At 49.2% G+C, this 15,393-nt stretch overlaps 1 protein-coding gene across 1 annotated transcript; it reads right to left on the bottom strand.

Annotated features, from left to right (window-relative positions):
• Positions 1–661: 661 nt before the first annotated feature.
• Positions 662–14,686, bottom strand: LOC121874796 (extensin-like). Its single transcript, XM_042379085.1, has 3 exons — positions 14,628–14,686; positions 1,161–3,444; positions 662–1,027 (listed from the first exon to the last, which is right to left on the bottom strand). Exons 1-3 carry the CDS (start codon positions 14,684–14,686, stop codon positions 662–664), a joined length of 2,709 nt encoding a protein of 902 aa, XP_042235019.1.
• Positions 14,687–15,393: the final 707 nt, after the last annotated feature.

Genomic DNA, 15,393 nt, shown 5'->3' with positions numbered 1-15,393 from the left:
ACCTAATAGCCCTAACTTAATCTAGCCTAGCCTAACCTAACCTAATCTAGCCTAACCTACACTTCTGCTAGCCTAACCTAACCTAACCTACCCAAGCCTAACCCTAGCCTCACCTGGCCTAACCTAACTGATCAGCCTAGGTTAACCTAACCTGCCTAGCCTAGCCTGAACCTAACCTAACCTAGTCTAGCCTAACCTAATCTGGCCTAGCTTGATCAGCTAGCCTGCCTGCACCTACCTGGTCTAACCTAGCCTACCTAGCCTCTCAACCTGGCTAACCTAACCTGACCTGCCTAGCTAGCTAACCTGCCCTACCCTGCCTAGTTCCTTAACCCAACCTACCTAGTCTAACCTAACCTGCCTAACCTAACCTAACCTGCCTAGCCCCAACCTAGCCTACAGCTAACTTCCTGCCTAGCCTGGCCTAACCTACCTAGCCTGGGTTAACCTAACCTAACCTACCTCATATAAGGACTGGGGTCCATGGGTTTTAGTCTGTATGGTCAGGGGTCACTGAGCCTCGATCCAATGGTTACTGAGGTAGGTAGGGGTCCGACCAGTGAGGGGTCCCGGTGAGGGGTCAGTAGGTAGGGGTCCGATAGGTAGGGGTCCAGTGAGTAGGGGTCCGGTAGGTAGGGGTCCGTAGGTAGGGTCGGTAGGTTCAGGGGTTGGTGGGTTCTGGGGTCCGGTAGGTTCTGGGGTCCAGTAGGTTCTGGGGTCCAGTAGGTTCTGGGGTCCGGTAGGTTCTGGGGTCCAGTGGGTTCTGGTCCGTGGGTTCTGGGGTCCAGTAGGTTCTGGGGTCTGGTGGTTCTGGTCTGGTGGTTCTGGGGTCTGGTAGGTTCTGGGGTCCAGTGGTCTGAGGCCCAAGTTCTGGGGTCAAGTAGGTTCTGGGGTCCAGTGGTCTGAGGCCCAGAAGTTCTGGGGTCCAGTGGGTTCTGGGGTCAGTGGTCAGGGCCGGAAGGTCTGGGGTACGGTAGGTTCTGGAGTCGGTAGGTTCTGGGGTCCAGTGGTCTGAGGCCCGGAAGGTCTGGGTGCAGTAGGTTCTGGAGTCAGTAGGTTCTGGGGGTCAGTGGTCTGAGGCCCGGAAGGTCTGGGGACGGTAGGTTCTGGAGTCCGTTAGTTCTGGGGTCCAGTGGTCTGAGGCCCGAGGTCTGGGGTACGGTAGGTTCTGGGGTCCAGTAGGTTCTGGGGTCAGGGTTCTGGGGTCTGGTAGGTTCTGGGGTCAGTGGGTTCTGGGGTCCGGTGGGTTCTGGGGTCTGGTAGGTTCTGGGGTCTGGTAGGTTCTGGGGTCTGGGTAGGTTCTGGGGTCCAGTGGTCTGAGGCCCAGAAGTTCTGGGGTCCAGTAGGTTCTGGGGGTCCAGTGGTCTGAGGCCCAGAAGTTCTGGGGTCCAGTAGGTTCTGGGGGTCCAGTGGTCTGAGGCCCGGAAGGTCTGGGGTACGGTAGGTTCTGGAGTCCGGAGGTTCTGGGGTCCAGTGGTCTGGAGGCCCGGAAGGTCTGGGTACGGTAGGTTCTGGAGTCCGGTAGGTTCTGGGGTCCAGTGGTCTGAGGCCCGGGTCTGGGGTACGGTAGGTTCTGGAGTCCGGTAGGTTCTGGGGTCCAGTGGTCTGAGGCCCGGAAGGTCTGGGGTACGGTAGGTTCTGGAGTCCGTAGGTTCTGGGGTCCTGTGGTCTGGAGGCCCGGAAGGTCTGGGGTACGGTAGGTTCTGGAGTCCGGAGGTTCTGGGGTCCAGTGATCTGAGGCCCGGAAGGTCTGGGGTACGTAGGTTCTGGAGTCCGGAGGTTCTGGGGTCCAGTGGTCTGAGGCCCGGGGTCTGGGGTACGAGGTTCTGGAGTCCGGTAGGTTCTGGGGTCCAGTGGTCTGAGGCCCGGAAGGTCTGCAGGTAGGTTCTGGAGTCCGGTAGGTTCTGGGGTCCAGTGGTCTGAGGCCCGGAAGGTCTGGGGCACGGTAGGTTCTGGAGTCCGGTAGGTTCTGGGGGTCCAGTGGTCTGAGGCCCAAGGTCTGGGGGTACGGTAGGTTCTGGAGTCCGGTAGGTTCTGGGGTCCAGTGGTCTGAGGCCCGGAAGGTCTGGGGTACAGTAGGTTCTGGAGTCCGGTAGGTTCTGGGGTCCAGTGGTCTGAGGCCCGGAAGGTCTGGGGGTCAGGTAGGTTCTGGAGTCCGGTAGGTTCTGGGGTCCAGTGGTCTGAGGCCGGGAAGGTCTGGGGCATGCAGGTTCTGGAGTCCGGTAGGTTCTGGGGTCCAGTGGTCTGAGGCCCGGAAGGTCTGGGGGTACGGTAGGTTCTGGGGTCCGGTAGGTTCTGGGGTCCGGTAGGTTCTGGGGTCTGGAGGGTTCTGGGGTCCGTAGGTTCTGGGGTCCGGTAGGTTCTGGGGTCTGCAGGTTCTGGGGTCTGGAGGTTCTGGGGTCTGGTAGGTTCTGGGGGTCCAGTGGTCTGAGGCCCAGAAGTTCTGGGGTCCTGTAGGTTCTGGGGGTCCAGGTGGGTCTGAGGCCCAGAAGTTCTGGGGTCCAGTAGGTTCTGGGGTCCAGTGGTCTGAGGCCCGGAAGGTCTGGGGTACGGTAGGTTCTGGAGTCCGGTAGGTTCTGGGGTCCAGTGGTCTGAGGCCCTGAAGGTCTGGGGGCACGGTAGGTTCTGAGTCCGGTAGGTTCTGGGGTCCAGTGGTCTGAGGCCCGGAAGGTCTGGGGTACGGTAGGTTCTGGGAGTCCGGTAGGTTCTGGGGTCCAGTGGTCTGAGGCCCGGAAGGTCTGGGGGTAGTGTAGGTTCTGGAGTCCGGTAGGTTCTGGGGTCCTGTGGTCTGGGGCCCGGAAGGTCTGGGGTACGGTAGGTTCTGGAGTCCGGTAGGTTCTGGGGTCCAGTGGTCTGAGGCCCGAAGGTCTGGGGTGCGGTAGGTTCGGAGTCCGGTAGGTTCTGGGGGTCCAGTGGTCTGAGGCCCGGAAGGTCTGGGGCACGGTAGGTTCTGGAGTCCGGTAGGTTCTGGGGTCCAGTGGTCTGAGGCCCGGAAGGTCTGGGGCACGGTGGGTTCTGGAGTCCAGGTTCTGGGGTCCAGTGGTCTGAGGCCCGGAAGGTCTGGGGCAGGAGGTTCTGGAGTCCGTAGGTCTTGGGGTCCAGTGGTCTGAGGCCCGAAGGTCTGGGGTACGGTAGGTTCTGGAGTCCGGTAGGTTCTGGGGTCCAGTGGTCTGGAGGCCCGGAAGGTCTGGGGGGCATGGTAGGTTCTGGAGTCCGGTAGGTTCTGGGGTCCAGTGGTCTGAGGCCCGAAGGTCTGGGGTACGGTAGGTTCTGGAGTCCGGTAGGTTCTGGGGTCTAGTGGTCTGAGGCCCGAAGGTCTGGGGTGGGTAGGTTCTGGAGTCCAGTTCTGGGGTCCAGTGGTCTGAGGCCCGGAAGGTCTGGGGTCCGGTAGGTTCTGGGGTCCGGTAGGTTCTGGGGTCCGCAGGTTCTGGGGTCCGGTAGGTTCTGGGGTCCGGTAGGTTCTGGGGTCAGTGGTCTGAGGCCTCTAGATCATCCTTTACTTACTAAAACTAAATAAACTATACAAGATAGTGAAGGGTCTGTCTCCCGGAGGGTAAGTTGGGCAGCAGCGGGCGTGTGTCGAGGACGGCGGAAACAATTCAGAACTTGGTTGGGTCGTCGACAAACTGGCAAAGTTGATAAGCACATACGGGGACATCAGAACTCCCAGAGGCGACCACCACCACGCCACGCCACGCTCTGAGAAAAATGACGAAGGAAGTTTTTCTTTTTTGGGGAGCAAGAGGAGGAGGCACGGGGAGGAGGAGATCGAGGAGGTGGTGGCTCAAGAGGAGGAAGGAGAAGATGGAGAAGGAAAGAAAGATGAAAATGGTGTGTGTGTGTGTGTGTGCGTGTGTGTGTGTGTGTGTGTGTGTGTCGTGTGTGTGTGTGTGTGGTGGTGTGTGTGAATGTGTGTGTGTGTGCGTGTGTGTATGTGTGTGTGATGTGTGTGTGTGCGTTGTGATGTGTGTGTGTGTGTGTGGATGTGTGAGTGTGTGTTTGATGTGTGTAATAATAATAATAATAATAATTGACGGTTTCTTGAAAAAGTTCTGCAGCCCGAAGGCTGAAAATATACATTGGACATAAATGACTTATTACATACATTGGTGGTTTAACAAAAGCCTTCATTAGAAGGTGAAGGAACATACAGTGAACATTCAGATTAATGTTTACACACGTAGAAAATGTGAGCTGAGGTGTTGAACAGCAGACACGTAGTGTAGTAACTCTCTCACAGATGGCGTTATGAGGGCATCACGTGAGGTACTAGTTCCCTCACAGGTGGTGTTATGAGGGGCTTGACGTGGTGCAGTAATTCCCTCACAGATGGTGTATGAGGGGCCTGATGTGGTGTAGTAATTCCTCACAGATGGTGTATGAGGGGCCTGATGTGGTGTAGTAACTCCTCACAGATGGGTGTTATGAGGATCACGTGGAGTACTAGTTCCCTCAGGGTGGTGTTATGAGGCTTGACGTGGTGCAGTAATTCCCTCACAGATGGTGTATGAGGGGCCTGATGTGGTGTAGTAATTCCCTACAGATGGTGTATGAGGGGCATCACATGGCGTGGTAACTCCCTCACAGATGGTGTTATGAGGGGCATCACGTGGAGTGCAGGGTTCCCTCACAGGTGGTGTTATGAGGGGCTGACGTGGTGCAGTAATTCCTCACAGATGGTGTATGAGGGACCTGATGTGGTGTAATTCCTCACAGATGGTGTGTGAGGGGGATCACATGGCGTGATATTCCCTCACAGATGGTGTATGAGGGGCATCACGTGGAGTACTAGTTCCTCACAGGTGGTGTTATGAGGGGCATCACGTGGGGTACTAGTTCCCTCTGGGTGTTATGAGGGGCTGACGTGGTGCAGTAATTCCCTCACAGATGGTGTATGAGGGGCCTGATGTGGTGTAGTAATTTCCCTCACAGATGGTGTATGAGGGCATCACATGGCGTGGTAATTCCCTACAGATGGTGTTATAGGGGGCATCACGTGGAGTACTAGTTCCCTCACAGGTGGTGTTATGAGGGGCTTGACGTGGTGCAATTCCCTCACAGATGGTGTATGAGGGCCTGATGTGGTGTAGTAATTCCTCACAGATGGTGTATGAGGCATCACATGGCGTGTTAATTCTCACAGATGGCGTTATGAGGCATCACGTGGAGTACTAGTTCCTCACAGGTGGTGTTATGAGGGCTTGACGTGGTGGTAATTCCCTCACAGATGGTGTACGAGGACCTGATGTGGTGTAGTAATTCCCTCACAGATGGTGTTATGAGGGGCCTGATGATGTAGTAATTCCCTCACAGATGGTGTTACGAGGGGCCTGATGTGGTGTAGTAATTCCTCACAGATGGTGTTGAGGGGCCTGATGTGGTGTAGTAATTCCTCACAGATGGTGTTATGGGGGCCTGATGTGGTGTAGTAATTCCCTCACAGATGGTGTTATGAGGGCCTGATGTGGTGTAGTAATTCCCTCACAGATGGTGTTATGGGGGGCCTGATGTGGTGTGTATTTCCCTCACAGATGGTGTTATGAGGGGCCTGATGTGGTGTAGTAATTCCCTCACAGATGGTGTTATAAGGGCCTGATGTGGTGTAGTAATTCCCTCACAGATGGTGTATGAGGGGCCTGATGTGGTGTAGTAATTCCCTCACAGATGGTGTTATGAGGGGCCTGATGTGGTGTAGTAATTCCTCACAGATGGTGTTATTGGGGGCCTGATGTGGTGTAGTAATTCCCTCCAGATGGTGTTACGGGGGCTGATGATGTAGTGAGTTCCCTCATTGGTGTTATGAGGACCCTGATGTGGTGTAGTAATTCCTCACAGATGGTGTATGAGGGGCCTGATGGTGTAATAATTCCCTCGCAGATGGTGTTATGAGGGGATCACGTGTGTGTGTGTGTGTGTGTGTGTGTGTGTGTGTGTCCGTGTGTGTGTCATGTGTGTGTGGTGTGTGTGTGTGTGTGTGTGTGTGTGTGTGTGTGTGTGTGTGTGTGTGGATCAGAACATCAGTAAGGCACCGTCAGTAGAGGTAATACACAAACCTACAGAGATGTTAGTTGTTCCTCTAAGTGAACAAGAATTAATTACTCTCTCTCTCTCTCTCTCTCTCTCTCTCTCTCTCTCTCTCTCTCTCTCATAAACTAACAAATATCACAATTCAGTTAATTATGAGATATTGTATTTGTTATTTATTTAAAAGTTGATTACATGATTTACTGACAAGGTTCTCGCCTAATCACTAATGCTATTTTTCCATATGCTCAAAGGTAATTCAAGTGTTCAGAGTCATAATGGAACTTAATTTTATGTACATTTAACACAACGAAAATCATTTAATTTTACAGAACACAAACACAAACACAAATTGGAACCTGTAACAAGACGCCTTAACACACAAAGTAGTACAGACGGTGACGTGTACACACAAGAGTAGTACAGACGGTGACGTGTACACACAAGAGTAGTACAGACGGTGACGTGTACTGGTACAGACGGTGACGTGCAGTACAGTACATCCATAACAACCTCGAGGCAGTCACAACTACTGATGGTGCGAGTGTCGGATTTATCATGTAAATCAAATTAGAATATGCAACTGGGTCGAGATGCCTTCTGACAAGTACACAACAACTAACTGTAGCAACACAACAAATTGATTATGCCGTTGTCGCAGTGTAAAATTGTTTGAGTGTCTGGTTGTAATAAAATGTTTGCGTGTTTAAGTTGTGGCAAGAGACAAGGTTATATATGGGTATTTATGGTAATTATACACAGATAATTGGTATAAGATGCTGTTGTCAATGGCTAAGCTAAGGATTCCTTTCTACAGTGTGTATGTAAGTTGAGGATACGAGCAAGTATGTGTGAATATTTCCACTTCCTGTCTCAGCGTTATCCTTCAACTTTCTACACTTGTCTTACACAACACTTCATACACAACACTTTCTATTGTTATCTCCTTACTGTCAAGTATGGGCTGCCGTAGCCTAAAGATACCTACTTCGTTAGAGTGCCCTTCACTAGTGCGTTTACAGGGGCTCGTCATATAGCCTTAGTACAGTCCCCTTCACTAGTGCGTTTACAGGGGCTAGTTATATAAACTTTGTACAGTCTCCTTCACTAGTGCGTTTACAGGGGCTCGTCATATAGCCTTAGTACAGTCCCCTTCACTAGTGCGTTTACAGGGGCTAGTTATATAAACTTTGTACAGTCTCCTTCACTAGTGCGTTTACAGGGGCTCGTCATATAGCCTTGGTACAGTCTCTTTCACTAGTGCGTTTACAGAGGCTCGTCATATAGCCTTAGTACAGTCCTTCACCAGTGCGTTTGCAGGGGCTAGTTATATAAACTTAGTAATCCTTCACTAGTGCGTTTACAGGGCTCGTCATATAGCCTTAGTGTTCCTTCACTGATGCGTCTACAGGGGCTCGTCATATAGCCTTGGTACAGTCTCACTAGGCGTGTACAGGGGCTCGTCATATAGCTTGGTACAGTCCCTTCACTAGTGCATTTACGGGCTCGTCATTTATTCTTAGTCAGTCCCTTCACTTGTGCGTTTACAGGATCGTCATATAACCTAGGTACAGTCCTTTACCTGTGCGTTTACAGGGACTAATCAGGTTAAGTGCACTGTGGCAAGGCTGTGTTTGTTTACATTAGACGGAAGGGCACTCACAATAACAGACTATGGAATCAAAGGAAAATAATATGAAACAAATATTTCAACGATAATGATTTGTGGAATGTTTATATGACGAGCCCCTGTAAACGCATAGTGAAGGGGACTGTACCTGAGCTATATGACGAGCCCCGTATGATGAGGGACTGTACTATATGACAGGCCCTGTAAACGCATGAGTGAAGGGGACTGTACACAAGGCTATGACGAGCCCTGTAAGTGCATGGTGAAGGGACTGTCGTGCAGCTATATGACAGGCCCTGTAAACGCACCAGTGGGGGACTGTACCTAGGCATATGAGCAGCCCTGTAAACGCCTTGAGTGAGAGGGGCTGTACCTAGGCTATATGACGAGCCCTGTAAACGCACCAGTGAAGGACTGTACCTAGGCTATATGACAGGCCCCTGTAAGCACCGGGTGAAGGGACTGTGTACCTAGGCTATATGAGAGCCCCTGTAAACGCACAGTGAAGGGGACTGTACCTGAGCTATATGACGAGCCCTGTAAACGCCACCAGTGATGGGGACTGTACTAAGGGCTATATGCGAGGCCTGTAAGCGCGCATGAGTGAAGGGGACTGTACTAAGGCTATGACGAGCCTGTAAGCGCATGAGTGAAGGGGACTGTACTAGGCTATATGACGGGCCCCTGTAAGCGCATGAGTGAAGGGACTGTACTAAGGCCTATATGACAGCCCTGTAAGCGCATGAGTGAAGGGGACTGTACTAAGGCTATATGAGCAGCCTGTAAGCGCATGAGTGAAGGGGACTGTACTAAGGCTATGTGAGCCTGGCGCATGAGTGAAGGGACTGTACTAAGGCGCTATATGACGAGCCCCTGTAAGCGCATGAGTGAGGGACTGTACTAAGGCTATGCGAGCCCTATATGACGAGCCCTGTAAGCGCATGAGTGAAGGGGACTGTACTAGGCTATATGACGGGCCTGTAAGCGCATGAGTGAAGGGGACTGTACTAAGAGCTATGTGAGCCCCTGTAGCGCATGAGTGAAGGGGACTGTACTATTGTACTAAGGCTATATGGCAGGCCCTTGTAAGGCGCATGAGTGAAGGGACTGTACTAAGGCTATATGACGAGCCTGTAAGCGCATGAGTGAAGGGGACTGTACTAAGGCTATATGACGAGCCCCTGTAAGCGCATGAGTGAAGGGACGGTACAGACACTATGTGAGCCCCTGTAAACGCGCACCAGTGAGGGACTGTACCTAGGCATATGACGAGCCCTGTAAACGCACCAGTGAAGGAGACTGTACCTAGGCTATATGACGAGCCTGTAAACGCACCAGTGAAAGGGACTGTACGTGCCTTTATATGACGAGCCCCTGTAAACGCACCAGTGAAGGGGACTGTACCTAGGCTATATGACGAGCCCCTGTAAACGCACCAGTGAGGGACTGTACCTAGGCTATATGACGAGCCCTGTAAACGCACCAGTGAAGGGGACTGTACCTAGGCTATATGATGAGCCCCTGTAAACGCACTAGTGAAGAGGACTGTACCTAGGCTATATGACGAGCCCTGTAAACGCACCAGTGATGGGGGACTGTCACGTACGCTGTATGACGAGCTCCTGTAAACGCACCAGTGAAGGGGACTGTACTAGGCTATATGACGAGCCCCTGTAAACGCACCAGTGAAGGGGACTGTACGTACGCTATATGACGAGCCCTGTAAACGCACCAGTGAAGGGGACTGTCATGACGCTATATGGCGAGCCCCTGTAAACGCACCAGTGAAGGGGACTGTACCTAGGCTATATGACGGCCTGTAAACGCACTAGTGACATGGTATATAACGTGTGCGTACTCACTTCCACTAGCGACTCTGTAGCCGTGATTACTGCGTGACACAGGGTACAGTGAAGATAAGAGGGGTAACTGGTATTATGACTAGGGTGACCACAGGTAACAGCGTGGAGTGTAGTAACAGGTGTGGGTCACCAGCTCCTCTCACCACTGTTAGTGTTCATATACACCAACCTAACTCCCAGTAATAAATACACCTCCCAGGCCTACACGGAGTAGCCTACACCTCCCAGGTCTACGGGTAGCCTACATACTCCCAGGTCACACGGAGTAGCCTACACCTCCCAGGTCTACACGGAGTAGCCTACATACTCCCAGGTCTACACGGAGTAGCCTACACACTCCCAGGTCTACACGGAGTAGCCTACACACTCCCAGGTCTACGGAGTAGCCTACACACTCCCAGGTCTACACAGAGTAGCCTACACACTCCCAGGTCTACAGAGTAGCCTACACACTCCCAGGTCTTCACGGGAGTAGCCTACACACTCCCATGTCTACACGGAATAGCCTACAAACTCCCAGGTCTACACGGGTAGCCTACATACTTCCAGGTCTACTCAGGAGTAGCCTACACACACTCCCAAGGTCTACAGAGTAGCCTACACACTCCCAGGTCTACACAGACTATACTCTCCCTGTTGTATACATAGTACACTCTCCCTGGTGTACACAGTGTACACTCTCCCTGGTGTACACAGATTACCTCTCCCTGGTGTACACAGATTACACTCTCCCTGGTGTACACATAGTACTCTCTCCCTGGTGCACACAGTACACTCTCCCTGGTGTACACAGATTACACTCTCCTGGTGTACACATAGTACTCTCTCCCTGGTGCACACAGTCACTCTCCCCTGGTATACACAGATTACACTCTCCCTGGTGTACACATAGTACTCTCTCCCTGGTGCACACAGTACACTCTCCCTGGTGTACACAGATTACACTCTCCCTGGTGTACACAGTGTATACTCTCCCTGGTGTAAACATAGTACTCTCTCCCTGGTGCACACAGTACACCTCCCTGGTATACACAGATTACACTCTCCGTGGTGTACACAGTGTACCTCTCCGTGGTGTACACATAGTACACTCTCCTGGTGCACACAGTACACTCTCCCTGGTATACACAGATTACACTCTCCCTGGTGTACACAGTACACTCTCCCTGGATTACACAGTGTACACTCTCCCTGGTGTACACATAGTACACTCTCCCTGGTGCACACAGTACACTCTCCCTGGTGTACACAGATTACACTCTCCCTGGTGTACACATAGTACACTCTCCCTGGTGCACCACCGAAGGGTCAAGACGTACCTGGCGCTCCTCTCCAGAGCAGCCAGGTCAACTGTTATGTTGGCCCATACCAACTCCCTCCCCTGAACCCTCCTCCCCACCGGAATATCAACATGTTCTCGCCAGAAGTTACTATTTCATTTAGGAAAGGAATGGAACCAGTGTTAAACAGAGGTGAACAGTGGTGAACAGTGCTTAGAGTCAGTGAGAACAACTCAACAGTAACAGTGGTACCCATTGACCTTCACAGGTGAGGTCCCAGGTACCAGTGATAACGGCCGTGAGACCCAACAACCAGCGATGTGTTAATCCGTCTATGATAGGAAGGCCTGGAACCACACCTCACTCCTTATAACACCATCTGTGAGAATTACTACACCACGTGAGGCCCCTCATAACACCATCTGTGAGGAATTACTACACCACGTGAGGCCCCTCATAACACCATCTGTGAGATTACTACACCACGTAGAGCCCTTATAACACCATCTGTGAGGGAATTACTACACCACGTGAGGCCCCTCATAACACCATCTGTGAGAACTACTACACCACGTGAGGGCCCTCATAACACCATCTGTGAAATTACTACACCACGTGAGCCCTCATAACACCATCTGTGAGGAATTACTACACCACGTGAGGCCCCCTCCTAACACCATCTGTGAGGAATTACTACATCACGTGAGGCCCCTCATAACACCATCTGTGAGGGAACTACTACACCACGTGAGGTCCTAACACCATCTGGGAGGGAGTTACTACACTACAGTTGCTGTTCAACACCTACATTAATCTGTATGTTCACTGTATGTTCCTTTACCTTTCTCTAATGAAGGCTTTTGTTAAACCACCAATGTATGTAATAAGTCATTAATGTCCAATGTATATTTTCAGCCTTCGGGCTGCAGAACTTTTTCAATAAACCGTTAATTATTATTATTATTATTATTACAGTACACTCTCCCTGGTGTACACAGTCACTATGAAGCACCACAACAGTGTTATTGTTGGGTGGTGTGTAGAAGCGCCATTACCACACATAATGGCGCACTGTTTCCTCTAATAAGAAACATTATTATAACAAGGAAGGAGACGACCAGTGTTTCTCTATATTTACGCTAAGTTAAACCCTTACAGCAGGGTTTAATTAAGTCTTACACTCTGGTTTAATGGAGTGTTATAAAAGTGAAGTATTATCATTATAAGGTTTAATTAACATAGTGTGAAGAACGACCTGTGGTGAGGACACTGTACTATGGGTGTGTGGAACAGGGTGTGATTGGCCGGACTCAATGTTCGTCCTTCCAAGCTTACAATGATACATCAGTAATATTATATAGAGAAACTGTATTACATGTAACAGTGAGCTCCGGCACACACTAAGTCTCTTAATATGATCATAGAATAATATATAATGTGGGTCTTGTTCACTCTACCTTGTTTTAGTTTACTTCAAAGTTATCATAGGCGTCACATATGTTACTAAATCACCATTGAGATTAGTGACCCAGTACTTAGCTCAGGTAACACTCGTCAAACTCAATAACCAAGGAAAATCACTAAAATACCCAACTAAAAATAAACTAACAAATAAGTAACGAAATCAATAACTAAATAACTAAACCATCTACTAACAATACACATTTCTCAGGTCCTTTAAAGACCACAGTAGTTTCCCCCCGAACGCTTTTATCGGGTCTACGTTCTTCGACCGCTCCCATCTTAAAGTTTACAATATTTTACAGACAACTTGGGTCTCGTGTTCTCAGATGCTGCAAGTTACTGTGGAATTCCCTATTCGCAAAATACCTTCCTCCGCCTGTGGTTTCTGAGAGGTTTAATGACGAAATATTCTAGCCACAGCTCTTAGACGTGTGTACCTGAAATTACTGAAATGTGTGTCAGTTTGGGGTGGTTACGTGTGTGTGTGTGTGTGTGTGTGTAAATCAAAGTAGGTTAGGTTAAGACAGGTTAGGTCAGGTCAGGTAAGATGAGATTAGATATATAACGGAGATAATGTGTCATAGTGTGAGTCAACGTTTCGTAGTGAGTCAACGTTTCGTAGTGAGTCAACGTTTCGTAGTGTGAGTCAACGTTTCGTAGTGAGTCAACGTTTCTTAGTATGAGTCAACGTTTTTTAGTATGAGTCAACGCTTCATAGTGTGTTTGTTAACGTTTTGTAGTGAGTCAACGTGTCATAGTGTGAGTCAACGCTTCGTAGTGTGAGTCAACGTGTAGTGTGAGTCAACATTTCGTAGTGTGAGTCAACGTGTCATAGTGTGAGTCAACGTTTCGTAGTGTGAGTCAACGTGTCATAGTGTGAGTGGACGTTTCGTAGTGTGAGTCAACGTGTGGTGTGAGTCAACATTTCGTAAATGTGAGTCAACGTGTCATAGTGTGAGTCAACGTTTCGTAGTGTGAGTCAACGTTTCGTAGTGTGAGTCAACATTTCGTAGTGTGAGTCAACGTGTCATAGTGTGAGTCAACGTTTCGTAGTGTGAGTCAACATTTCGTAGTGTGAGTCAACGCTCCATTAGAGGCTATACTGTCCATGCCATGTGCCAGGTCAATAACCATACCCGCCAATATTCTATCAGTTACCGGCAATAAATCTAGCCTGGCGGAAGTCTAACAGGTTCACGCACTCAGTTTAATTAGCCATTACACTATTCCTCACCACTTCTCGCTCGCTTTAACCATCATTACTTTCTGCACCAGTTAATTACTTTATTTGATTACCATTAACTATTAAACATGAAAATATAAATATAACTAGGTACAAGTCCCAACCAATCAACGCTCGTAAGTTATAATGGTTGCTATGATTACCTATGGCAATGTGTCTCTTAGCAACAATCAACGTTCGTGAAATTATAATGGTTGCTATGATTACCTGTAAATGTGTCTCTTAGCAACCAATCAACGTTCGTAAATTATATGGTTGCTATGATTACCTATGACAATATGTCTCTTAGCAACAATCAACGTTCGTAAATTATAATGGTTGCTATGATTACCTGTAATAGCAATGTGTCTCTTAACAACATCAACGTTCGTAAATTATAATGGTTGCTATTATATAAACCTAGTTATTGAAGTCCGTTCTCCGGTATATTATGTACGTAATATTACTCACTTTACCACTTCAAAGTTAACTATTGTCCGTGACCTCCCCACACAATGCTTCAGGTGTTTCCCATTCTACCACTTCACCCTGCTCTCCCCGACCTACAGTATGGTGAGAACCCTGACACACTGTTGACCAGACGCATACTCGAGTTACGTTCATAATCCCGTCAAGTGAAGTCTTCTACACTGCTGTGGCTCTGATCTAGTGACCCCCGTCCAGTCAGACAGTGTAAACAATGTAGCTCTGTCTACGTTGCCGTCTTACATAGACAGTTGGTTACACAGGTACTTATTTGAACAGATAGCAAGATAATTTGTCATATAAACTACCATCAATTACACCACGATGGGTTAAATGTCATCTGAACCTGACCTTCTGCTGTTACGCCAAGAATTAACCTGACCTAACCTAACCTAAAGCTAAACCTAAACTAACCCTAACCTAACCTCAAGCTCCCTTACTGGTCATTCTCAGCCTCATTACTGATCATTCTGAAGCTATCTTACTGTCATTCTCAGCCTTATACTGATCATTCTCAAGCCTTATACTGTCATTCTCAGCCTTATACTGATCATTCTCAAACTCTGATCATTCTCAATCATTCTGACCTTATACTAATCATTCTCGAGCTCCATACTGATCATTCTCAGGCTCATACTAGTCATTCTCAGGCTCCATACTGATCATTCTCAAGCTCCATATACTGATCATTCTCAGGCTCCATACTGATCATTCTCATCTCTGATGTTCTCAAGCCTCATACTGATCATTCTCAAGCCTTATACTGTCATTCTCAAGCCTTAAGCCTCATACTGATCATTCTCAAGGCATGCACCGATCATTCTGAAGCCTTATACTGATCATTCTCCCGGGCTCCCTTTGGTCAGTTCTTGAAACCATGCAGTCATTCTCAGGCTCTTCTTTGAAAGTCATTCTCAAGCTCACTGATCATTCTCAGGCTCCATACTGATGATCATTCTCCAGCTCCGCCCACCCAGTCATTCTCAAGCCTCATACTGATCGTTCTCAACCTTATACTGATCATTCTCAAACCTTATACTGGTGTTCTCAGTCTCCGTGTAGAATCTAACCACACATGGTTCCCAGGTATTTGGGAAGTTGTGTGCATCAATTGAAGCATATCCGTTAGCTTTGGTCCTTTGGGTCCTTGACTAAGGTCCAGGTTTAATTCCGCTAACAACCTCATGAGTAGTTAACGTTGTTTTGTTAGGACGTCGTGTGGTTAAGAACACAGTAGTTTTGGGTATCCTCTTGGGTCGTAAATCTTCCCATAATCATCAACGTAATCTTCTGGTAAAATGAGATGGATCTGATTAACCAGGGTGAAAAACCGATAAGAGGAGGCCACCCACCTCTGCCTCCGGGATAATAGTGGTGCCATACTGCCCAGCAATCCTCTGCCTCCAGGATAATAGTGGTGCCATA

Source organism: Homarus americanus, unplaced genomic scaffold (genome assembly GCF_018991925.1).
Source record: "Homarus americanus isolate GMGI-L3 unplaced genomic scaffold, GMGI_Hamer_2.0 scaffold4149, whole genome shotgun sequence".
In the NCBI taxonomy this organism is placed as follows: domain Eukaryota; kingdom Metazoa; phylum Arthropoda; class Malacostraca; order Decapoda; family Nephropidae; genus Homarus; species Homarus americanus.
This window is presented reverse-complemented; position numbering and strand designations above follow the sequence as displayed.